The 25,731-nt window shown below is 35.2% G+C and overlaps 1 protein-coding gene across 1 annotated transcript in view; it reads left to right on the top strand.

Annotated features, from left to right (window-relative positions):
* The window catches only part of LOC135689804 (arf-GAP with SH3 domain, ANK repeat and PH domain-containing protein 2), a 38,030-nt gene extending 13,773 nt beyond the window's left edge, over positions 1–24,257 (top strand). The window contains exons 10-36 of the mRNA XM_065207156.2: positions 638–723; positions 6,157–6,232; positions 7,233–7,319; positions 8,544–8,638; positions 8,853–8,922; positions 9,819–9,866; positions 10,214–10,262; positions 10,511–10,559; positions 10,966–11,038; positions 11,439–11,477; positions 11,893–11,965; positions 12,157–12,290; positions 13,242–13,330; positions 14,155–14,242; positions 14,571–14,663; positions 15,445–15,530; positions 15,920–16,035; positions 16,885–16,952; positions 17,541–17,609; positions 17,813–17,911; positions 18,406–18,543; positions 18,928–19,175; positions 19,838–20,071; positions 20,591–20,655; positions 21,441–21,553; positions 21,810–21,935; positions 22,440–24,257. Of these exons, the coding sequence (XP_065063228.2) occupies positions 638–723; positions 6,157–6,232; positions 7,233–7,319; positions 8,544–8,638; positions 8,853–8,922; positions 9,819–9,866; positions 10,214–10,262; positions 10,511–10,559; positions 10,966–11,038; positions 11,439–11,477; positions 11,893–11,965; positions 12,157–12,290; positions 13,242–13,330; positions 14,155–14,242; positions 14,571–14,663; positions 15,445–15,530; positions 15,920–16,035; positions 16,885–16,952; positions 17,541–17,609; positions 17,813–17,911; positions 18,406–18,543; positions 18,928–19,175; positions 19,838–20,071; positions 20,591–20,655; positions 21,441–21,553; positions 21,810–21,935; positions 22,440–22,514 (2,586 nt within the window). The 3' untranslated portion in view covers positions 22,515–24,257. The remainder of the gene's footprint in view (positions 1–637; positions 724–6,156; positions 6,233–7,232; positions 7,320–8,543; positions 8,639–8,852; positions 8,923–9,818; positions 9,867–10,213; positions 10,263–10,510; positions 10,560–10,965; positions 11,039–11,438; positions 11,478–11,892; positions 11,966–12,156; positions 12,291–13,241; positions 13,331–14,154; positions 14,243–14,570; positions 14,664–15,444; positions 15,531–15,919; positions 16,036–16,884; positions 16,953–17,540; positions 17,610–17,812; positions 17,912–18,405; positions 18,544–18,927; positions 19,176–19,837; positions 20,072–20,590; positions 20,656–21,440; positions 21,554–21,809; positions 21,936–22,439) is intronic.
* Positions 24,258–25,731: the final 1,474 nt, after the last annotated feature.

The following is a 25,731-nucleotide window of genomic DNA, read 5'->3' as shown; positions in this document are numbered from 1 at the left end:
GAATTTTAGGAAACCCCAATTCTCCTCCACTGTTCGTTTTGAATCTACTTCGATAACATTGATAACAATCGTTCTCTTGAACTAAGCTTCCTTCAGTTTTTTCATTTTGAAATTTGTATCGTGTGCCTTTCTTGCTTTTAAACATGCCTCAATTTCATTTCACTTTTATAGTCTGCTTTTTTGGTGGCATTTCTTTTAAACTGAACTTCCGATCATTTTAATTGTCGGTTGATAATTGTTTTCATTTTCTATCAAAATTACGCTCCATTTTCCATTTAATAGTCCGGCTCTGGCATTGGTCTCATTTCTCTCAAATTAACCTTCTGTATTTATTCTGGAAATCTTCATACTTGTTGTGCTATCTCTGATTTGAAGCACAATTTGACTTCTGGAGTCCTCTATTTTCCATAGTTTTACTTTGAGATTCTCTCATTACTGTTTTAGATCCAGTTATGTAACTAGACCTTGTAATCTAAACTGCTCTCCAGTTGACCTATTTTCACCTAAACTTTTCGCAGAGTATTTTCCAACCCCTTCATACTCCTAGGCTTGGCTTTCTGCCAAAGCGTGCTGACCTAGGTTAAACTTTTGCACTTTATAATATGTATCTTTACTTTTTTGATATTTACACTTATAGTACTTGATAAAGGCGAATGAAGTCAAAATCAAAAAAGGAGTTGAACTGGTTCAGCATTTGATCGAATATTACCACGCACAGTTACAGTAAGTTGTCTTTATATGAATGTTATTTCATAGAAGTTGCGTAAGCGTATATTATTTTGAAGCAGCTGCATTAGATCTACGTTTGTGAGTCTACCAAAGCCCAAAGAGCTCATAAAAGTGCCAGTCTCACTGCTGATTTTCTTGTCTAACGTCTACGAAAACAACAGCTTTTCACTTTCCACGGCTTGTTTACATTGTTTCAGGAATATTAAAATTTTTGCTCTATTGGCCTAAGACTTATTTTATTTAGTTTCCAATCAATTTGCCTATTGGCCTAAGGCTATCAAAAAGTCATTATTTTCAAACTAAGTCGTCGCTCATTTTTCTTCCGAAAAAGAACAGCTTTCGACACCTTTTAGCAACATATGTTTTACCAACCACGCTAACATTTTAATAGCCAGTCTTCTTTAAGTTAAATGCTTGTTTACAAAGTCAACCAAAATGATAGGTAGGTCACGTAGACGGAGTCATATATAAGGAATCGCGCAGTACATGCCAGGGCTAAAGTTTATTCCCGTAAAGAAAAACCTATAATTTTAATTGTTGGCTGTTTTTTTCAAATAGCCACGTATGGTCGAAGGCCTTTTCTAACCTGACCAATCGCAACGTTTTTATGACAAAAGGCATTGTTTTTGAAATTGCAGGTTGTTTTTTTACGGGGATCTCTTCCAATGTTTTTTTGAAGTTCACATAAGCTCGTTTAAAAGTATTGGCTTAGTAGCTGTCAAATGACATTATTACTGACCAATTTCAAAATTATTCCTCAATTCCAATGAATGACGTATCGCTAAAGTCTCCCTTTTAAACTACATTTTCCACAAAAGAAATCTGTCTTGATTTATTTTACGTTTTGTTTTCCAAAAACTATGGGGTGCGATGTTATAAAGCTCGCCAATCTGTATTTTTGTCTTTATAAGTTTAATAATCAAATCTTTTTACCAAATGTAAAAAGTCTTCAGGAAGTATTTTGAAACAAAAAGCAAGAAATCTAAAGCCTTCTATGATGACTTACTTATTCTATGTTAGTTTCTATATAGTGATTTTCTTTGGGTCGCGTCGTTATGTTTTTTAGATTAAATTGTTTGTACATTATTTAACCTTTTTGCCTATCCATTCACCTAAATATACCGCTGTATCTAAATCTAGCCGATCAACTGACGGCTGTTCTGATGAAACTTTTACCTGTTGTCGGGATATTTTCTTGCATTGTTCAGAGATCTCCATAAAAACTTGAATTATTTTGATAGCTTTATGAAGGTCCGCTTCAAAGCGTGATTTTTCCTTTCCAGAGTGAATGTATGGGACCTGTAACTAGTTCCAGCTTGTCCTTTCATTGGGCTATAATTATCTCTCTTGATTATTCAATATGTTTCAAGCAACACCTTATTATCGGCTGTACATTGAGACCAAACGGTACCAAGGCCTACACATTGATCATCAATTTTTTATTGCAATCTATTAAGCGAGAATTAATCCACTTCTTTAATGCTCATAAAATTTACATGTCCATAATCGCTTGAATTACAGCCTTGGTGTTGATCGAGCGTTGTTGCCACGCGCGAGGAAGATTGTTTTTCTTCAAAAAGCATATCCCAGTCTTTTTGTGGGATCGCTTACAGATGTCTAGAAGTAATTCCCTGTCATGTGCTATCAACGTGTTTCCGCCACCAGAGCAGCATTTATGAAAGACCAAATTGATAACTGACGTGAGCTGAATGTGGAATGACGTTCATCATAGTTTATTGTACTTACATGAATTATATATATAGAACTTCTTCTATAATGCTTCTTACAACACCTCATATCTAAACCCAGCACGATTATTGATCTGTTCAAAGAGCAAAACAAAAGCAGACCCCCAAGCAAATACTTTCCAGGTGATATTTTAGTACAAAATCCCCTCCTTTAGATACAAGTTGTATTTAGTTAATTTACTTCATAAAAAGAGCTTTCCAATAGCAAAGCCGCTCCTTGCTAATTTATTTTCACCGTGGCAGTATTGATATTATTGACCCGTTTAAAAGATCAATATTCTTAGGTTTTTATTCCCATAAAATGTTCAATATAACGTAGGTAGGTTACAAGACGATGCTGCAGGGAACATGGAAATACATAGCAACCCTGCGACCATACCTTTTAACGTAACAATTCAACACTAAATTTAAATTTAAACATTGAAGTTTACATATTACAAATGAAAATTACAGACAACAACAAACAACAATTGAAAAAAACCCAAATCACACAATTGAAGATGCTTTCAACAACAACTAATCAAAATCGTTTTGAGGCACGCAAGTTGCCTCGAGATTCTTCGTATCTCAAAATTGCCTCGAGAATCTAAGTATCTCAAAGTTACCTCGAGAATCGAGAATCTTCGTAACTCAAGGTTACCTTCGAGAACATTCTTAGTTCAATATCAAGGAATAGTTAAACAGGTTTGGCATCAAGGCATAGGCAATAAAGATGTGATTAGCAAGTTGTCACAGAACAGTTTCAAAACTTTGATGAACCAATTCAACGAGTGTTCATTTTTTTTAAAAACAAGGATAGCTAAAATATTCTTAAGTCGATTGGCTCTTGGGAAATATGTTTTCTGACAGCTCTCATTTGTATTCAAGATCTTCTCGTAACAGAAATCATTTCCAGTCTAGGATCATGCTTGAATTCTAGTTTACACTCATCATAACTAAGAACAAAGTTGGGAAACCACTTCTATTACTTTCTCGCTCTTAACATGCTCTATATCATGAGGGAGTATTTAAAAATAAAGATCCTACAAATCGTGAGATAAAGAAAGTAATTTTTGAAGATGTCAAACAAGGTGTCAGGAAGATCAAAAAGCTCCGGTATTTATTGGCTCTAGAATGTAACAGCTTTTCACGAATTATAGCTGAGAGCCACCTGGGACAGCTAACTTAATATGCATTGAAAGAGATTGCATTGAAATTGTAACAAGAGATTGCATTGAAAGAACCTACAGTTACAGAGATGACAATGTGGGTACAAATGTTTCCTGATTCTCGTTTGTCTCCTGTTTAAGATGGGGTAATCAAGTTTCCAGGCAGTGTCCCTTTAGGTAGGGAAAGCAAGTTTCCATTTCGTTTCCCTTCTAGCTGCTTCGCATTCTTGCCGCTGTTTTAAGCGAGTTGTTAGATCATTATAACGATTTGTGATCAGGTATTGCGAAGGTTGCTGATCAGAACGTCTTCTTTTTATCGATAAATAGGCATTGATGTATTATGAGCCAAGGATGCGGAGGAAACTCTGTTTCCACAATCCCTTTTGAATGCGGCTAATTTAAACCTTAAATTGCTCCCGTCTAAACACATTTTATTAAGTGTACCTATTCAGCTTGGAAAGATCCAGTCTTAGTAAGAACTCAATTCTATATTTTTGAGAAGGCTTTGAAAACGGACAAGACGTTACATAATTACCTACATTTGCCCTGTATCGTGGGTGATTTCTCATCAGGAACTTCACGGTTTTACGAAACTAGTCCCTGCTTGTTTTGCAAAGCCACTGGTTCAATGAAGAGAAAGATGCTAGCTGTTCTGTTTCATTTTTGCATTTTTACCTTTTCTGTCTGAAAATTCTGCTTCTGCGTGAATTTTTTATTAGCTATGTTTACAATTCGGACACCTCGATGCTTCCTTCAATTAGTATGAAAACTATTCAAAATCTTGAGTGTTTTCTACAAATTTCGGAAGTGTTCAGTAGAGAAACGAACAGATTTTGTGTATTTTTATCTTATTTTGATATTTTAGAACAAAAATACACTCGAGCACTGTATCAGTATCTTCAATCAACCATGATCAACCTTGTAAATGAGAAAAGATGAAATTTAGCTCTTTTTAATAATTAGCTTGAAATGCATCAGCGTAAATAATCGTACGTTCTTATTGTAAAACAGTCCAATTGGCGCCTTATTCCCACCGCTAATTTGAAGAGTCCATGAGCCTTCTGCTAAAACACTGCTGTGTTCAACGTTAACTGCACATCATAAGACCAACCTCCTCAAGTCAAGTCAAACAGTGTTTCGCCCTTAATCAGTTCTTAAAAGCTTTGTTATACTTTATTTTTTGATAGAAATATAGAGAGCACAGTCAGTTTTCGACAATCTTTCTGTATGATATGCCGAACACATGCTTTGTTTTGTAGCGGATTGCTCAGGAAGATTGCCCAACTATTAAACGCGATATGGTTTGAAAAGCTTTTCGCCCATGCTTTCTGTTTTAAAGTTTGATGTGGCATGGTCCTCCAATGTGGCTTCCTTTAAACTGTTTTTTCTCGTAACGTGGACGAGCAGCTGGTCACAGTTTCTTCACAAGCAGACTCGATTCTTTGCACTTAGAATTTGATTGCTGTTAATTTCTTAGGCGTAGGAAAAAAGACACTTCCTTTTACTTTAATTACGGGAAATCAGAAGTATCTTCTTTCTTCCCAAATAAATGTTGGTTTTTTTAGTTCCACTATCTGTGAACCAGTCGTAGAAAATCAACACGATACGAGAGGATGTCTTAAACTACACTTCATTTTCAAATTTATTTATATGGGACAAAACTGAAAAAATGCAATTTTGATTGAGTTTGAATTACCCGAAATCAGTAGTTGCCCCCGTGATCTAGAAAATGACAAAAGAAATCTAAAAATGGAAAAGGGGTGAAAACGATCCTTAGTATGTGGAGAGGCTCGTCTTTAAACGCTCTCCAACATGTTATCGAAATTAGATGTGGATAGAACGAAATATAATCTCGTATAAAACGTGTCTTATCATGTAAGTTCAGTAAACTTTTAGTATTCAGTCTTTGTGCAGAAGGTGTGTTTTGTGGTAGATTCTCCTAAAAACCAAATCTTCAGTCTTCAGGTTTTTGCATCAATACTACTGAAAGGAGTGATCTTAAAAGACTTGGTTTTTTATCAACAAATCTGTTTCGGCATCAAATATTCACATTAAATATGCCGAAACGTTATATTTTGCTTTTCGTATTGCTGAATATCTAGGTGCATGTGCTAATGACATGTAAAATCGATCTTTGTACACGTGCCTACAAAGATAAGAAAATTGTAATGAAGAAAACAACGACGAAACATTCTATAGAATTTATTTATTGGTCGAATTGAAAAAAGCGATAAAAATGGCGATTAAAATGGCGATAAAAATGGCGATAAAAATGGCGATAGAAAAAGCGATAAAAATAGAAGATAGCAGTGTTAAATGGGCCTTCTTTTTTCGATCATGTTTGTGCTCGACATTCAGTTTATGCATATCCTCCCCCAGCCTCTCCCCCCCCCTCCCCGAAGTGTTAAATATTTACGTTTGTAAAAATGGTTATACAAAGATAATCGCAATGTCTTTGTACAGTGCTGCTTTTTGTCTTTTAAAGCTTGATTCGGATTGCGCATGTGTAAATTTCGTTTATAATTTTTCAGGTATTTTCATTGTGGAATGGAGTTACTTGAAAACATGCGTGGCTATTTCGATGGACTTGCTGGAGAGCTGCAGCAGGTAGAAATCATTATTTTCAAAAATGCTCGTCACCCTATCACTCCTAAATTTCAAAATTTTCGTTATACCTAAACAATTTCATTATAATCTAAACTTCATCATATTTAATCATACCTGATTTTAACAAGTTTTCACCATAACTAATTTTAAGACATTCTGTCATTTCTGATGTAAAGAAATGTCATTTTATCTAAACGTACCAGATTTTAAGAAGTTCCGTCAAAACTTGTTTTAGAAATTTTTATCATACTTGATTTTAAGCAATTTTTATCAAACCTCATTTTTAGAATTTTTCGTCAAATTTTATTTTAAAGAATTCCCACATAACTAGAAATTTTATTATAACTAGTTTTAAGAACTTCCGTCTTGTCAAATCTAAAGAAGTTTCATCATATCTAATCATACCTAATTTTAAAGAGTTTCTTCATAACTTAATTCGACTATTTTTCATCACAACCCTTTCTCACTGCATAAGTTGGTTTTCATAAAATAATAACATCAGGAATCGTCAAAGTGACGACCTAATCAGATTGTTATAAATTTCGGTATGCTGAGTTATCGTTTGTTCTTACTTAGCTAAAATTACATTTATTGTCTTGAAAACAGTATTCAGCCGAAGAATAGAATTCAATAATATTTTAAATCGACAAAAGGGAATTAGATTAAACATATTAACGAATACTAAGTCCTGGCACTATTTTTAAAAAAAATATAGAAGCAAAAGGGATTGCTCTTTGGAAACAGTAACCTATATAATTTTCTGAGGGCACTAGCCCCCCTGCCTCCCCTAGAGAACAACAGTTGTATGATCTTAAATTGCTAAGCAATTGCATTTACTGTTATTACAAACAGTAATAAGCAAAAGTTAGCATTTCAAAGATAGTTTTGTTATGCTACTGTAGAAAGTTTCAAAATATTCTACCAATTAAAGCTATAAAAATGCATTGCCAATTTTCTTTGATATTCACGAAAACATTTTAAACAATGTCATTCTTTCTAGCTTCGATCGCAGCAAGATGAGGAGCGAAAAGTTTTACTGGAATTAAAAACACTGCTAAAAGGCTCTATGCAGGCTGAAAAATCTGAGGTAAGGCGCAAGGAAATTCTTCGTTTTTTCTTTTAATTTCCCCAAGTAACTACAATAATACTTTAAAAAAACTCCTTAAGAAAATTAAAAGTTTGAATTCTTATCCAAAAAATAACTTTGGATTTCAAACTGTCGGATGTCAAACTGTTGGATGAAATATTTTATGCAAGACAATGGATCTTTCCTTTTTTCCTTGTAATCTCACAAGTTTACGAAATTCTTCATCTATTTGCGTGGAAGATAACGTCTTGTTGTCTTGATTTAGAGAAAATCGACAAGATTCTTGAATTGTCCAAAATTTTAGGTTGTTTTTTCAAAACGTAAAATAACGAGATTAAGAGTGTGTAATCGTTTTTTCATATGATAGGCAAAGTCATAATTATTCAGTGATGTTATCGACCTAACAAATAGAGTTCTCAAGTGTGACGTCACAAAAAACTATTTTTAGAATTTTCAAATTTTGACCACATAACATGAAAAAACGCCAAAAATAGTCCCATGTATTCAAAATCAGTTAAATGCGTCAAAAATCGGGTGAGCTATGGCCAATAGAAGATTTGAAGTTTGCTAACGGATCACTGTTATTTAGGCTCAGTTCATAACGTTATGAACTGAGACCAAATTACAAAGGTTTGATGGGGCCAAAGCTTGTGCTCATCAGGACATATCTCGGCAAGTTTGTAATACCTTTAACTGATTTTGCAGATTTCGAGGTATTTCTTGATGCATTTTCAGGTTAAGGGAAGAAATTTCACAAATTCTAAAAATAGATTTTTGTGATGTCATCACTTGAAAACTCTATTCAAATAGAAGCTCTTTTCAGTGACAGGGATTTCCCAGAGACTTCCCTTCGTTTGTATCGATTAAATGACCGCGGTGGTTTAATCAAGAATTTATATTTCTCTTTTGGCGCCAAAAAAGAAAGTATGAGACTCCATGGACTGTGTATGCCACAACCTAGCAAGGGTAAATGGGAGCATTCTCCAGACATTCAGCTGGGTATAATACGATGGGCAATTAGAGTGGCAAAAACTGATCTGGGCAAAAATTTACGAAGACCCCTATACCTGCAATAATTTTTGGCCATTTTTTGTCACCTATAGTGATCATCAGAAGTTTTCTATTGTAACAAATGGCTGGCAGCAAAGTTTCATATCTGCATTGAGGTTTTTACCAAAAACGGCTTGTGTACGCATCTGGTAAAAGAAAATATTGTCTTAACAGGGCGACAAAAAAACTGTTTACAATCTTCATGGACAGCAAGGGGATCGAGATCACGGGACAGAGAAAACAGGAACTCTGTTTAAAAGGAGCGAAGGGTTTGTGTCTTTTATCTAAGCTTTGCAAGATTGAAAAGGGGAAATGTTTACCACCTTTGCTAATTTTTTTTCCCTTTTGGCGAACTTTTGCTTTAAAAGTAAGCGGTATCCAAAGCAACCTTTAGATAAGGATTATCTAAGCTTGAGAAATTACTTTCTAAATTCTGTTCCCAAGCCGAGAATGCCTGTTAAAGATTTTCATTTTTAAAACCAGGGTTAGAAAGCAGTGGCAAAAACGCTACGTCGTGGTGAAGAATGGACAGTTTTCAATGTCACACACTTCGGTATGTGGAGAACTTTTTAATCCGTTACTGAAACTCTTGTTTAACTGAATTTGTACCTTTTAAGCAGTATGTGCAAAGTATCAGGTTAAAAAGTCATGGTACGGTTTTTATACCTTTATTTTCAAAGTGGATCTCCTTTCGTCCATCTTGTTTGAAAACAAACCGTAGGATTTGTGATTATTTGCCTGCAGGAGAATTGCATATCATATCGTAGAGGAAACGGCTCCGAGTTCACCTGTCCACATGTCCATGTTTCTGCAGTCCTTTTCTTACTGGCATCGTTCGTTAGGACTGAGACGGTTTGTTTTTAGCACGGGAAAGCAGAAAGATGGCATACTAAAGTACTTTTGGTAGTTGTTTTGCTTGCAGAAGCTTTTCAAAAATTCCACATCAATTTACGTCATTATTCTACTTCGAAAAAGCCAACATTTCCACCCAAGTTGATATAATTTAGCATAAGGTCATCACCTCAATACCTCTTACAATATGACACAAGTAGGTAACTATTTAGCTATCTTTACGATTCGCAATCAAATTAATGACAGTATTGTATACAACTTTGAAATATGATGTCTTTTATTGAAATATATACAGCATGTCTAGCCTGGAAAATTTATCCTTGCCTATTCGCGGGAACATAGTCATTCAAATCATTCAAGCAGCCCCCCAATCATACAAAATTTATGGCATTTCAGGCTCCATTTGACCAGTTTTAATTCTATTCAGTAAAAATCTTCAGGCAAGATCCACGCTAAGCCGTCCTAAACGTTGGGCATCCAATACGGCTATGTATCATATACGCATGTTTAGTCATATTGGTCCTACAGCCTAGGCCTGCCATATATATTGGCTCATCTATTCATTTATTCTTTAATAAAAGACGTGTTCTGTTGCAGACAAGTGCACGAACAGTTACCCTGAATCTGATGACTTGCCAAGCAAAGGTAGGATTGCTGAGTTTCTTCAAAGACAGTTTTTCATGTCTTTCAGATTCGAAAACTGTAACTAGTTGATCAAATACAAACTTGTATGAGAGGTTTCACGCTAGTACCACCAACATTTCGTTTGTATGATATTATTAGGTTTTGTAACGTGGCACATAAAATCTATTTCCAAATTTGCCTCTATTTGGATCTAAAGTTCCTGATAATTTCTTCTGTTTTAATGGAAATGTATTTGAGTAATCTCACATCTGTGTAAGACGACAAATTTGTAATAGGCAATATATCTTCGGGTTATTGTAGGCATATCATGGATAATTACTTCAACAAGTTCCCTCTTTTTGTTACAGTATTCAACAGAGAAAGATACAAAGAAAAACGTTTTTGCTCTCGTCGCTCGTACGTGCACAAAGTTTTTTAATTGCTTTTAAACCTGGATTTATTTCTCCCTAAAAGACTCTTAAACTTAGATAAATTTGACAAAGATTGTCAAAACCTATGCGTTATTCCTTTTTTATTCTTTTTTTCTTTAGATTCTTATTTTAAATACAAATTTAGATTTAACAGAATTGAATATTATTTAATAAATTATTGTTTAATATTATTTGTTTGGTATACATGTTATTTGATTGCTTTGCTTTTTTTAGAGAACAGAACATATCTTTTTCAAGCTGAGGATGAGAGCGATTGTGAAGCGTGAGTATTAAGAAGAATCGACGAATATTATCTCTGAAGAAATTTGTGAATATTGTAGTACATTCTGCCATGGCTCGCTCTGTAATGGTCAGTCAGTATGAAAGTATGTTGTACCCATTCCCTGTAAAAATTCCAAGTAACTAGGGTCTTTGAATTCCTACAGTCATTGTAAATTTTTATACACTTAAAAGTACAATAATTTCTTGTAGTTCTTGCATAATTTAATCAAATGCTACAAGTTATAATGCCAGATATAAAAAGAGCAACATGCCTTTTGTACCCTAAGAATCGTGCCCAAGGTCACTTCAATTATTGTTTTTTGTGTGAATATCTTTGCTTAGATTAGCAAACGGTAGGGAGCTTTTTGAGTGCAAAGCTCTTAAGTGTTTCCAAATTTCATTTTTAGGTGGATATCAGTGATAACCAACGCACGAGACGAAGCTTTGAACAAAGCATTTGGTGATGGCGATGAATCATTGGTAGGTACATTTTCAGAAGAAATTGTTCTATTCTCGTATTCTTGTTAAGGCTGTGTTATTGTTGAGTCTCAAATTTCAAAATGCAGTATTATGTTATGCAGCAAAGAATATTGAACGACAAGAAACTCATTCGTTGGCATTTTGCTGCGGTTTGATAGGGGAAAATATATTCCTGTGCGATCGATACAGCTATTAACCCTGATGTCTCAGTATTAGTACAAAATTATACAGTAACACTTATTGCTGTACGATATGAAGCAAAACTGTACGATTTAATAATATATATGTAGTGTTTTGCCAGGCTATATTGTGCAGTTTAATACTTTGCATTAATGGAATAAGGATGGTTCCATTATTAATTGAACTTACATCCTATTTAATTTCGCCTATTCTTGAACAGTCCAAAGACACCAGTTCTGTGGCAAGAAGTCTTAAAGAGGTAGGTTTGATTTTTCTTGTAGATTAACTGGTTTAAAAGACGACCTATCATTTATTAAAAGAAGCATTTTATTGCTCAGCTAATTTCTTAGTTTTAATTTTCAGATCGTTTTTAACTCGGCTAATCCTTAGTATATTATTCTGTAAACCATTAAGTATTCCACTTCGGAGAGTGATTCCTAGTTAATGTTTAAGCAGGCGTTGACATATAAGGTTGCTAAGTAATGCCGATTTGCTTTCGTGGTATATTATAAAAAATATGAAATACAAAATAGGTCGTTGATTTCATAGAAATTCATTTGTTAGCCAAACTTACCTTCTTTATGTAATTCGTCATTTTAATCTGTAGCTTTAACTTTCTTAAAACTTCTAAAATGTAATTTTACTCTGTTTTAATGTTTACTTGTCTGTCACAGCTTACCGAAAACATTGTAGCAGAAGTTAAAAAGGTAGCCGAAAATGATATTTGTGTCGACTGTGGTGCGGCAGGTAAAACATCTAATTCATTGTTATCTGTACGTTCTTTTTAAAAGAAACAACGACACATGTTAGTTCCTCGTTTCTTTAACTGACTCTAAATTAACTTTCGCAAAAGTGATTATCCTTAATTCTCAATTACCTTCAGCACGGTGCCTCATCGGTTTCTTTTATTATAGATATTTCTTTATTTGTTTAATCAGACCCAACATGGTTCTCCACAAATCTTGGCGTGCTAGTATGCATAGAATGTTCTGGGATCCATCGAGAGATGGGCGTCCATATTTCAAGAATCAGATCTTTAACACTGGATAAGTTAGGAACTTCAGAATTGCTGGTAATGTATTACTTTTTGATGATACTCAAATTTTAAAAGCTAAGATAAATCCTTGAGCGTTTGTAGGAAAGTTGTCATGTCTTAAAGTAAATCTATCGCTCGTTTGAAGATGGATAGCATTCATAAATATTTCACTCTTGATGTTTTCACTTAATTAATTAAATATTTTTAGATCATCAAACCTTTGAAATCGCTTAGTGTTAAAATCAAAACAGAGGAAGCGGTAGATGTCCTTGCTATACTGATAATTGCCCGCGCTTTGTATACGCTCTCTGTCTCTGGTGCGAAGTCTGATATTTTTTTCTTACAATTGTTTAATGCTTGCTCGGTCAAAAAATAACATTTGCTGAAAAATTTATCAATAGGAATCCTGTGCTAATGACTGGATGGTTATATTGCGCCTCAGTTTCTTGTTTTGGTTACTCAAAGTTTGGCCTAGGCCTTAAAAATGGCGACGGATTTGTACCGCAATTGGAATTTTACAGTGACATGGTTTTTACCATGAATACAGAGTTAAAGTTCACCGAGTTTACAGCCCATACTGTTTCTGCTCTAGTGAAAAGATGTAACTTATAAAATTAAGTTAATTGAATATATCCCTAAAAACTCAAGTCCTAGTTTTTTTTTCTGCCCATCGCTGTTTGTATCATGACGTTTATGCGACAGTCCAGTCTCTATGATCGGAAGCGATTGACTTATTCGAAATCACCAAGATCCAGACAAGTGTGAAATAAAGAAAAGTGATGAATTTTTGACCCTGTGAGCACTTTAATGCCTAATCCTTTACAAAAAATAAGAAAATTCTCGCAGTGAAAGAAAGAATCGAAAGGATTTGTTCTATTTTCTGTTACTCGGTGACATTTTGCAAGTGGATTCTTCAATCTTTCTGACGTAATTCTTCTTCTTGCGCTGCAAATAACAACGTTTAGTAATATTTGGTGTTTTTTCTAGCTGACGAAAGCCGTTGGAAATGGTGGTTTTAACGAGATTATGGAAGCCGATTTAGATTTTGTTTTGAAGCCAACACCTACTAGTAAAATGTAAGTGTAAAAGTAGAATTATCCCTCACTTCAGAGTTTTTAATAACTTGAGTCTTGTAATAGAACGACAGTTTTTACAAATTTTGTAGTATTTTATTGAATTAAGACTGATTTGAATTGGATATTTAGCGTTTTTGTTTCAACTTTCCGAATAACCTGCTGTTAGCAACTTGAAACTAGATTTAGCTAAGACTTGATTTGCTCAGTTCGAATTTAAACAGCAAAGAAACAAAAGATCTGCTTATCGAGTATTGAAATTTTCACGCTTGTTTTCTCGTTTATTTGCAACTTTTTATGTTATTGTAGCTATGGAAGGATCTGTTCCGTATTATCAAGAAGCTCTGTATTGAATACCCAGCGTCTTTTCCATTAAAATGATCCCTTTACTGTTGGAGTTTGCAAATTATACACACTTTTACAGTTTTTTGCTTCAGATCGAATGTCACTCTTTTACGTGCCTACACATTCATATCAAATATAGTCTATTAGATTTTGTTCTTTTGTAGAATTTATTGCATTACTATCTTGTACAGATTTTGATTCTGCTTTTTAATGTCGATGTGGAAAAATCTAATTTTATCTACATTGATTTTTGTCTTGATGTAAACAAATCCTAAACTCCTTTTTAAAAAACATCCGTGGAAGAACTAGACTACTGCTAAGACTTGACCAATCTCTTGGGTGCCTATTTAATTTTGATTATAAGGGTGCATTCAAGGACCGTTTAAGCAGTATTGACGATGGTTCTAGGCTTAACTGGTTCTCTTTTTATCCGCATTTTTATCTGTTTTGCTGATTTTAAGTTGCACTTTGTATCACATCAGGGAGCAAAGAAAAGAGTTTATTCATGCTAAATATATTCAAAAGAAATTTGTACACAAAACTGAGAGCCCGCCCGAAGTCTTACTACAGGTATCAGAAGTATTTTTCATCTTCCTCTCCTTAGAATCATACATTTTTTGTCTATCTTTCATCAGCGTCGATTTTGAATTGAAAATCATTATTGTCTTCACCTCTTTATAATTACTGTCTAAGCCTGTATTTGTCTCATTTTTCTTCCATCCTTATTCCATTTAATCGTGTTTTAATTCAAAGAATGAGACATTATTCTTCCAGCAACTGTGATAATGCTTCTTACTGTCCGGGTGTCCTGTTAATTATTAGGCGACTTGAGAGGAAGCAAGATTTATGCCACTGAATCAGGATCTTTTACCCAATGTCCCCTTTTGTGTACTTTTAGGATTTGAACCAGGCTGTTGGGAATAGAGATATCCTTGCTGTGTTACAGTTATACGCACAAGGGGTTGAACTGTCGAAACCTTTGCCAGATTATGTAGGTATTCACGCACTGATAGAAAGATGCATTTATTATTTACACGTTTATGTAGCTTCATAATTATTTTAGCTTAAATTATAATCTTCATTCTATATATCTTGTTGCTTTGCCATCTTCAAATGTTGCTACTCCGTTCGTATGTCTAACCTTCTGCGCTTGCAGTCTCTATAAGAATTTTATTACTGTAGTTTACATCTAAAAACCATCTTTTCTTGTTTTAAATATGTCATTAATAGCTCCTACCTTTTTTCCTCTTTCAAGACTTTTCAAACTCTTCTACCATCGCTAAATTTTCTTGAAAATATGCTAAACATAAACAAATGGAAACAACAAAAATTGATTTGAAGAAAACTCCAATATTTTTCCAATATTTCCTTCCAGAAATTTTGGTAAAACTTGACACGATACCTGTCAATTAGAAATATATAATCTACTGCTGACTCTATTCGAGAAACTTCCAGTAGTTTTGCAAAATTTCTTGCCAAAATTTAGAGTAAAATTTGTATGCTGCTTGCTTTCAGATAACTGATGCACTTTTTTGAAAAGCTCTCAGGGTTTTTGAATTTTCCCTTTTTAAAATTGTTTTTAGAGTTTCTATCCTTGGTATCAGATCATTATTTCTTCTGGCTTTAGGAGGCACTAAGTGTGTAGAACATTTGTGGTGAATTCATATGCAGCAAAATTTCTCTAAACGGTCTCTTTGAATTCAATCAAAAAAACTATTTCTATTCCGCCATTAAACTGAGATGAGTGTAGTTAACATAATACTTTCTTGTAGAAACATAATGGCACTGCTTTACACCGTGCTGTTGAACAGGAGGATCTTACATCACTTCACTTAGTCGACTTTCTTACCCAAAACAGGTAAAAATCATTGCGAGATAGCTCTAAGCAACTCTTGTATACCGGGGCGAAATGTCAGTTAAAGTTCATTTCAATTTATCGTGTTCGTTGTTGTCTGTTCTCGGTGCGTTGTGGCATTCCTTGTTTTCATCTATTTATATACGTTGCTGCAAGTATTTCGGAGTCTGTCAAGCAGTTTTGGTTCCGTGACCTTTTCATTTCATTCATGCAAATAAGTTAGTTTTATCTTCACATCCATCATTCTTACATGCAATTTACTATTTATGGTTATCTTTTCATGGAATTTTGAAATGCAGTACAAAAAGTATATGTGATCAGGTAATGGCCAGTTTGGCTACTTTCTACGAACTAACTTTATTTTCAAAAGCATTTATTTTCTCCCTATCCAGTAGTAAGATTGATGTTCAGAATACGGAGGGGAACACAGCACTTCATATTGCGACTATTCTAGATAAACCAGAATGTGTGAAGCTTCTGCTTCGTGGTGGCTGTAAAAGCAGTATAGGTGAGTGATTTGCCTAGATTCTTGGCTTAAGGGTTGACATCGCTTTTGGGATTGGTTCCTTGCATTTCATTAGAAAAAACAGAATATCTACTTTTTAATAACATTTATCTGTATGCGACGTCTAATTAAGCTATCATCGTTTGGCGCCAGCTTCCTGATATGCATGCATTTTGATGTTCTTTTGAGTGGGCCAGCCCACCCGATCGCATTGACATGTAGATTTTCCATTGAGCCTGCCGCGGATCCCACCTGTCATTTGAACGCATCTCTGCTAATTTGGCAGACAGTCTTAAATCAACTTTGGTTGATACATAGAAGTTTATCACCATTGTTTGGATCGTCGCCTGGACCATTTGCCACGCAAAGGCTCATTGTTTGCAACGAGTCTTTAAAATGGAATGTATACAATCAACGAATCTCATTTTAGGCAAGCTAACCCGTATTTTGAATTCACATCATATCATTTGGCTTTTGACTAAGTTGATAATACGATAACGTCGTTAATATTTGCAATCGATCAAGCCGATACCGCAATTTTTCGAATTAGCCCCCTGAAGGCTTGTTTGATTAGGCAAGTTTTAGATGAGGGCTTATTCAAGGGCTTATTCCAGGTTGAGGCAAATCAAAAATGTTTATTTCCAAAGTCGGGGTTTATTCAAGGGGGACGGTAGGGATATTTCTCGGATTTTCTGGTTTATTTGCTGTTCTGTATTCTAGATGAATTTAATTTAGTCAGTTTCTCTATAGCTGTGTGATATATAAGATTGTTGTGGCTTCGCTTGAGCATAGAAAGTTTGATATTCAGCTACTGGTTGTGTAATTTCATTAAAATTGCATTTCTTTTTTTAGTTAATAACGAAGGAAAGGTTTGTCTGTCAATCGCCACTGAGAGAGGATCAAAAGAAATAATTGAACTTGTGAGTACAATTGCTTGCTACTTTTCAAAACATTTCGTAACAAAATAGGATCTACCTGATGTGAGTCTATATTTTGCCATCTTTCAGAAAAATTATCGTTTAAGAGTTGGTAGCCATTATGGGCCCTATCCACTGATTTTCGTTCCATAAAAATCTATTTTTAGAATTTCTGAATTTTGATCCCAGAACCTGAAGAGTATCATGAAATACCTCTAATTATGCAGAATCAGTTAAAGGCATTACGAAATTGGCTGAGATATGGCCATATGAGCACAGGCTCTTGCCCCGTCAAACCTCTGTAATTTGGTCTTGGTTCATAACTTTATGAACCAGGCCAGAATAACAGTAATCCGTTAGCAAACTTGAAATCTTTCATCGGCCAGATCTCGCCGAATTTGGAACATATCTAACTAACTTTGCACAGTGAGAGGTATTTTATGATGTTCTTTCAGATTATGTGGCCAAATTTAAGAAATTCTAAAAATAGATTTTTGATGACGTCACACTTCAGTACTCTATAGGTCACATGGAAAGCACTTTTTATTGCTTCCCATCTTTTATCTGAATTGTTATGAATTTCGTTTTTAGCTAAAGGATGTCCAAGAAGGGAAAATACAGAGGCTCGATAATGTAAAAATAGACTGGGGAATTAATCAGGTCTGTAGATTTATGTCTTCATGGCATTTGCATGATATGTAATTTCATAGTATAACTCTTCATGGCATAGTATAACTTCATTGTCATTTCTTGGTATGTAGTTGCCTTCATCCTAATATGACAGAAATGTTGTATAATATTGATTGATTTCCGAGCACACGACGACTGGTGAAATATTTAAATTTTGATGCTTTGCGTCACAGGCAGATGATATTTACGAAGATCCTCTCGATCTAATGAATGACATCAACCGGGTTAAATCAGAGCTGGAAAATGAGAAGAATGCCGAGGTGGCAGAGAAGGTAAAGTGCGCTTAATACAGTTTCTAGTTGCCATTATATTAAGACGTTTTATCAGACTTGAAGATGAACGATGTCTTAAAGAGAGTCGATAGTAGAGTACCAGTACCAAGAAAATTATAGTTGGCTCTTTTCAACTGATAATGAACCCGATATCATTGAAAAATAGTTCAAGGTACGATATGCTGAAAGATTGCAACATGAAAGATACTTAGAGGATAGATGTTGATGTTAACTAAAAAAAGAAGTGGTCCAAGTCATAATCTTTGTGGCACAGCATAATTAGTTATCTATATTTCTTAAACCTTTCCATTTATAATGCAGAGATGGCTGCTATTATTTTTGTGTCTGGAAAATTATAAAGGCATATAAACTCAAATTATCGTATGTTAGCTTACACATGAACAGCTTTGGCTTAATATGCTCTAGGTGTATATAAAATGGTGATCTTGTAATGATATTAGAACATTTGATTAACAGATCCTTTTTGCGCGTAGGGAGTGCCAGTTTTGCCGGTCGTTCCAGTTCCTTTGCAAAGCTCTAAATCGCAAAAGGGAAAGTCTGGTGGTCCGGTGAGACGATCTGAGAGTCTGAGTAGCCCTCCAAAGTCAATGATGAACTCGAAAACGAGTAATGTAAGTGCAGAACGTTTCTTGTTGAGATCCCGAAAATGCTCGAACTATGACGAACTTTCATAATCAAGTTTCAAGCACACAAAATGGTACCAATAAATTGAGAAATGTGCATTTTTGTGTCAATTCTTGAAATTCTCTCACAGTGTACTTACATTTAAAGTTCAATAATTCGAATGACCTTGAATTTTTCCAATTCGAATGAAATTATTTTCCTTGTTATTCCTCTTAAGCCAAACCTTTTGTTATTCGAAATAGGAATAATTTGAACTAATTTCCTTTAGAAGCTTGTTTTGTCTAAGGTTGAGTGTATTTTAATCTTGACAACATTAAATATGTTACAACGTTTCTCTCCTTCCACTTTTGATCCTTACTGTTTTTTTCTAGGCGTCTTCACCAACATTAGACAAGACCTTCGTCTACCCTGATGCAGGTGACAAAATGCCCGCCCGGCCACCACCCCCGCCCAGAAAAAGCGTCAAAGTGAAAGGAACGCCTGTTCTTCCAACAGCTGCTCCTACTCTACCTGCTAAAGAGCAGAAAGCAGAACCACCAGGTGCAATTACAGCAGCAACGCTATCCACTTTTGCTCCAAGATCTTCGCAGACACAACCGAATGCAATACAGGATAAAAGGTATCTCTAATAAAGTCAGTTCAATTGCTAGTTACTATTTGCATGAATCTGTCATCTCTGAAGACAGTACAGAGGCGTGATTGACGGGGGTTTGATGGGTGTTACACCCCCACGTATTTTAGGCTTTCTGGTGAAAGCTTTTTAATTGATAGCTGAAACCACCCAAAGGGCTCTTCCATCTACCCTTTTGGCAAGACCTTTAAAAAATTCTCCGTTTAAACCTTTTCTCAAATCTATCCTTGACCCAGCTGTTGAGACAAACGGCTAAATGCACACCTGGCATTGAGCATACGTACTACAACCTGATCTCTGTCTCGCCTATAGGCTGGATGTATTCTGTGTCATAGCATGGGTGTCAACATTGACCTGGGAAGAACGGTGGGAAAAAACTGGGGGGAAGGGTGCAATATCGCAAAACTGTCTGTTAAGGGTTGTAGTTTGGATAGGCTCTTGCGCAACCGGCATGCTTAGCGGCAGGTGTCTTGAGAAATTGAATGTGTTTTGTTTTTTCATGCAGTACGATATTAGGCCGTTTTCGAAAATATTGTCGCAAAGCGTGCCGGTTGCACAAGAGCCTTTAACTGAACACAGCCTAACAAAATTTCAATGAACTGCGTTAACTTTTCCTACACCAGTTAACTGCAATGTTGCATCTGTTTCAGTCCGCCACCTCCAATGCCTCCAGCGCGCACGTCCTCTTCTCTGCCACGCCCGGACAGACCAGTTGCTCCTCCGCAAGTTCATCGTCGACATCAAAGGAATGCCTCCGATGGTGGTATTATTGATGCTTTGAATACCGTACTTGGACAGCAACAGCAACAACAACAAATAAAAGTAAAGCAAAAAGAAACATACGAAGAGATTCCTGAATTGAAGCCCGTGCCATCCTCAACACCGTGAGTTTCTTATTTTTGTTTCTTAAATAGCAAGCTTAAAATGGCTTTTGTTCGGCTGAAATAACACCAGATCAGAAGGGGCTTTGGAAAGAGGAAATGAGGATAGAGATGGGAAGAAAACAGGGTGTTGAGTAGGAAAGGAAACAGAAAAAAGAAGGGTTACGGAAATTGATAAAAGAAAGTGCAAGTGAAACAGGCAGAAGGGAAGGAAGAATCTCGGAGAGAGAAAGGAAGGTCGAGAGACGAGAAACGGTAAAGGAACGGAGAAAAATAATTAGAAGGGAAATGAGAGTTGAGTGATGGGTAGAAGTTTTATGTTTTTGCAAATCATGGTTTATGAGGTTGAAGAGGTAGGGTGTATCATGAAGAGCTATACTTTTCATCATCTTGTTTATCAAACGCGATCTAATGTTTACAAATATTCAAGGAACCTTTACCCCTTTTTGATCGAAAATGTTACAAATTGAAAACCGATTTCCAGGTTAAAAGTTATTAACGATTATTTGTGTTTTGATAAAGGAGTGCGAAAGTTGATTTGCCGCCACCGCGTCCACCACCTCGCCAGAAGCCAAGCACCCTACCCGGTAGGTGATTTCTTTTATAACTTCCTTTTCATTTTGTGTAGGCTGTTATAGACATTTTTGCCTTACCAATGCGGATTGACCGAAATTTGAAACTTTAGTATTATTCTTTGATTTAGATTTTTGGAAACATGAAATGGTTAATCTCGTTTTTAAACTTGGTTTTGGTACTTAAGTTTTGAATAAAATTCAACGATGTTCATTAATGGATCGAAATTATTTTGCTTTGTATCATATTCATTAAACATGATAGGGCTTGTTCGCTGGATTTGCTAAAAGTTAGAAATTTGTGTAATATTGAAATATCTTTCTACTGTAAGCAATAGGTAGGTTATTATTCACAGGCTTCGTGTGATTTGAACTGTTCGAATTAAAAAATTCACATTGTTTCTTCAAAAATTTTTATTATAGAAATTCACTTATCAAAAAAAATTTAGAGCTTCTTAGACTAATGTAAGCAATGCTCACAATTGGAAGTGCACACCCAAGTAAGCTTTGGTAACGATGCGACAAAGCAGTCAAACTTTACCTGCTAATTGATGACGCCTGAATATTTTTTTAAACAGCTCAAAACATTATATGATATCTGCTACAAGAGTAGGTGATCACAGCCACCCTAGAGTTAACGAAAACCTGCAAATTAAGCAAGCGATAGGACCAGATGGCGACGATATTAGGGGAAAGGTTATCCATGTACAGTAGGCCATTACTCTTAATTTTTATCGCTTGTACTCCTCTGTATCTTTGATTAATTTATTTTTCAATCCAGTGACCTGTTTTGATTCTAGCCCCTGAGCCCAAAGAAGCAAAGCCATCTGAGGCCTCTCCTCCTAGTTCAGGCCAAGCACCCGAGGTCACTCCAGCCACACCTCCGCGTGAACCGATGATGGATAAAAAACAGGTAAATTCATGAAAGTTTTGCCAAAAGGCTGACGTGTCTTGTCCTCAACATTCTTTGTTGACTAGAAGGACTATAAATTTGAAAATTGACGATAGGTCAAAGACCACTGGTCGCATAAATTGGTCCCGAATTCCCAATAAGAATTACTTGCACAATGCTGTACAAAAGCTCGAAGTTTATGCGAGTAAATCGCAATGAGTTAGATATTTGAATATGATTCCTCGAGCTAAAGATGTAACGATTTCTTTACCGACAGGACAGTAAGTCTAAACAAAAAAGAGCAAGAGCTTTATATGATTGTGAGGCTGATCATGATGATGAACTGGAATTCGTCGAAGGAGATACGATAATAATCATAGGCGAAGCCGACCCGGAGTGGCTGGTAAGTACTTGATGTCAAATAACTCTCTATTACAGTAGCTGGATGTTTTTTTGTCGAGTGATATGCGAGTTATTTGGTTTCGGCTTTGGTATCTTATAGAGCCAGGGAAAACCAGGAATTATGAACCTCCTCTGTTTTTACGTATCCAAATATTCAAAATTTTGAAACGATTCAACGAGACGAAAGAATGTTGTTTTTTAGGAATTTAATGAAAAATGAAATTTTAAATTCAAAGGTACTTCTTTGAGTGTACTACTCGAATGTACTAAGTCATTGTGTTGAATTCGGAGAGGCTTTAAAATATATCTTCATAATACTTGTGTTGTTTTTCGTCAGTCGTTTTATTTTGCATGTAGCTCGTATTTCGTGGATCTCTGCAGCCAAAACAACGAGGCTACAGTATTTTACGTACTCAATAATAATGATTACCTGGGTCATCATGGTTGTTGAATATTATATTGCATTTTACCCAAAACATCGACTCCTTTCCCTTTCTTTTCACAGTATGGTGAAGTTGAAGGAAAGCCAGGCCGAAGGGGAGTGTTTCCAATAAATTTTGTTCATATATTGACTAACTGAGGCTAAATTAGACTTATGCCCAGGAGCATGTCACACTTCTAGATTCAAAAATTCGAAAAATGTATATTTAATCAACACAAGGCAAGCTCAAAATTTTCGATCGTCTTACCCATGGCTATTTAAGATGTTTAACGAAAAGCAACCCACTTTTTAATTCAAGTCAATTGCAAATTTGGTATGGGCTTTTGCATTGTAATTGAAGACAGTATCGTATAGAATAGTATGCTTATTTTGACTATCTTGAATTTTGTTATTTTCATGTCCCATGACTGATCGTTAGAAATAAGAAGCCCTGGCAGAGTTGTCTTGATTAATGGCAGCGAAGCAATTTGCTATTTATTTCAATCTGATAAAGTTCTTCATTTGCGCTACGATAAAGACGACTGTATCCAACTCTTCTAAATTTTTCTTTTAGAAGCAATTTTAAAAATTGCCTTAATTCTAATTTTGAGCTTGTCTCTTCAAATAAATTGATAAAATTTTTAGATAAATGTCGTGAATTATAACAGTCAAAGACTCACATTCTTCTACGAACTTAAAGAGAAAATCACCATAAAGTCATGGTGGATACGTCCTGCGATTTGTGAAAATTTCCCTTACCGAATCACTCACCTTATGACGTCATGGCCACCAATGATGCATTACCTTAGCTTTGTTTATATCCACACATTTCGATTTCTAGGACATTTAGAATGCTAATAGCTAAGGCTTAATTTAGTTTTAAAGATATCATTTTTCTTCTTGATTTGAGATCAAGTAAAAACATTGGAAACTTTGAAGCCATTCTGCATTATAGTTGTCTGTTTTCACCTTTTGTAGATTGTTAAAATTCGTTTTTATAGCTCATTTTTTAGTTTTTCAGTGCTCGTGTATACGTTTTTGCTATCAAAATTCCTTGATCGATCACTTAGTTATCATAATAGTTTAGTCAATGATATCAATCGATCAATCACTTCATATCGATTAATCACCTAATCGGTTATTTACTTCGATTTTCATACAGAATTCAGAAAGATTCGAAAAGCTATTTTCAGACTTAAAGCTTGAATGTGTTTTGCATTCAGTAGTTTGTCCTGTTCTTTAACAAATATTTGTCACTTTTTGCCTCGTAACTGGAAAAAGTTATATGAATGGAACAGTTTGTATATGCCGGTCGATCAATGTAAATAAATATATTATTTGGTTACTCTAATGATAAGAAACTAGAGAAAAAGAGGAACAATGAATTGAACAAGATTATGTCGAAAAAACACTTTAATTACCCTGATCCTATCAATTAGACTTGTTTCATATGAGTTAAAGTTTGTAACTGCCACTTGTAAATGCCACCAGTTTCTGAGGTATAAAATTATCCTTGAATAAGCGTCCTTCTAATTCAATTATCATCTGCAGACCCATTTAAACTGCAGTTAATTATTTCTTTGATTGTCACCAAACCAACCCCCCCCCCACCCCATAAATTTTATTCTCAGTTTTTCTTGTTAGAGTTTCAGTTTGTTTCAAAGGCTTCGTATATCAAACAGGTTTTCGAATCACGATTAAGGGCAAGAGGATAAGAGAAACTTATTTGTCAGCTGGAAATTATTTTTCTACCGCGTTTATGTGTATGTTAAGCTCTCGATATATCTCTATCATTCGTCAATCAATATTTGTTTCTCTTTGTAAATATGACATCGTAATAATTTTATAAAGAGTTGTTTGTTTCTCAGTGAGCTGATTGATGTAATTGCATGCAGAATACAAGTAGCTATGATTCTCTTCAATGTCAGCATGAAGCTCAGTCGACGCGTCTCTTTTTCAAAGGATATTGCGCTAAGCACGATTGATTTCTTAAAGTTAAAATAGTTTCTGTCTAACCTTTCAAAACATGCAACACTTTTGAATAACAGATTTCCAGGGACGTCAAAATAGACAGCACCTTGACTCTGGCCAACATTTAGGCCCAAACGCTTCATATAAACTTGGGCTAGCAAACAAACCTGTTGTTGTTCCTGCTTGCTTGTTTGCTTGCTTAGTTTGCTCCCAAAATCCAGCCTTTTTCTACAATCGTAGGCTGTTCTCTCTAGCCAGTGGTCCTCAAGCTTCGAACCCACACTCACACTTGTATTCAAAACGGCATAACACAAGAATGTTGGAAGACTACTTGTACTTCAGTGTCATACATTATACTACCGCTTTTAACTCCAATACAAAAACAGAAGGCAGCCATTTCTTTTGGGTTTTCGGTCTACAGCTTGCTTTAAAATGGCCTTTCAGTAAGTTGCAAGATTAATCTCTTATCTAGTATGTATCTAGTAGTTTTTATTTTGTATATGAAACTGAAGCTCGTTGGCACGAAGGCTGCTAAGTGATATATGGCTGTATGGCAAAACGATGATACCACAGTCTTAAAAATGATTTTACAGAGACCATGTTCATCAATCGTGTTAATGCTTGTTATTTGCTTCTTCAGTCGGTATTGTATTTTAGAACATCATTTAAAATTTGAATGATACTGTTTTCGAAGTTCATTTTTGCATATTGGCATAATATTGACTTGGAATATATGCCACCCCTCTCGATTAAATAGCAATTACTGACAGCTGCAACTGAGTACCCAGATCTTCTTATTAACACAGCCTTCCCCTAAATCGCCAATATTATTTCTACATCTAGCATTTTTTACACCTATTTATTGTTTTAAAAATTCCGTGTATTGAGCTGCTCAGCTGTGTTTTGTTCGTTGGCATCAAATGCACAAATAGGGAAGAGTGGTAAAAACCCATGTTTAAATCGAACAGGAGAACAACTTCCTTCGGTAGTTCAAGACCGAAAATAGCTGTTTCACAATGGAGAGGTACCATAAATCTTCGTATTGCCTCCCCCTCAATAAACATCTCAATAATCATTTATCCTTATATCAGCCTTCATCTTGTAATAGGTGATTTTACTTCTTGGTAAAACACATATTCAACGCAGTATGACAATTTTCAGTTTCAAAACGAAGCATTTCAAAATGTTTCGTTTCTCGAAGTTAACTCGAAGGTGATGAATATATCATGGAATCAAGCTATTTATATGGCGATGCCCAGATAATGTCATACCCTGCCCATTTTGATATCCTCTACTTTGATTTTTGTATTAATCTGATCAGCACCAATCCTAGAAGGTACGTTCACCGAATCACTCTTGCCAGAAAATTTGATTTTTCACAAAAGGATTTCGATCTAAAAATCTA

Source organism: Rhopilema esculentum, chromosome 5 (genome assembly GCF_057945365.1).
Source record: "Rhopilema esculentum isolate cy_ngs chromosome 5, ASM5794536v1, whole genome shotgun sequence".
NCBI lineage: Eukaryota > Metazoa > Cnidaria > Scyphozoa > Rhizostomeae > Rhizostomatidae > Rhopilema > Rhopilema esculentum.
Note: the sequence above shows the minus strand (reverse complement) of the source record. Positions and strands in the feature narration are given on the sequence as shown.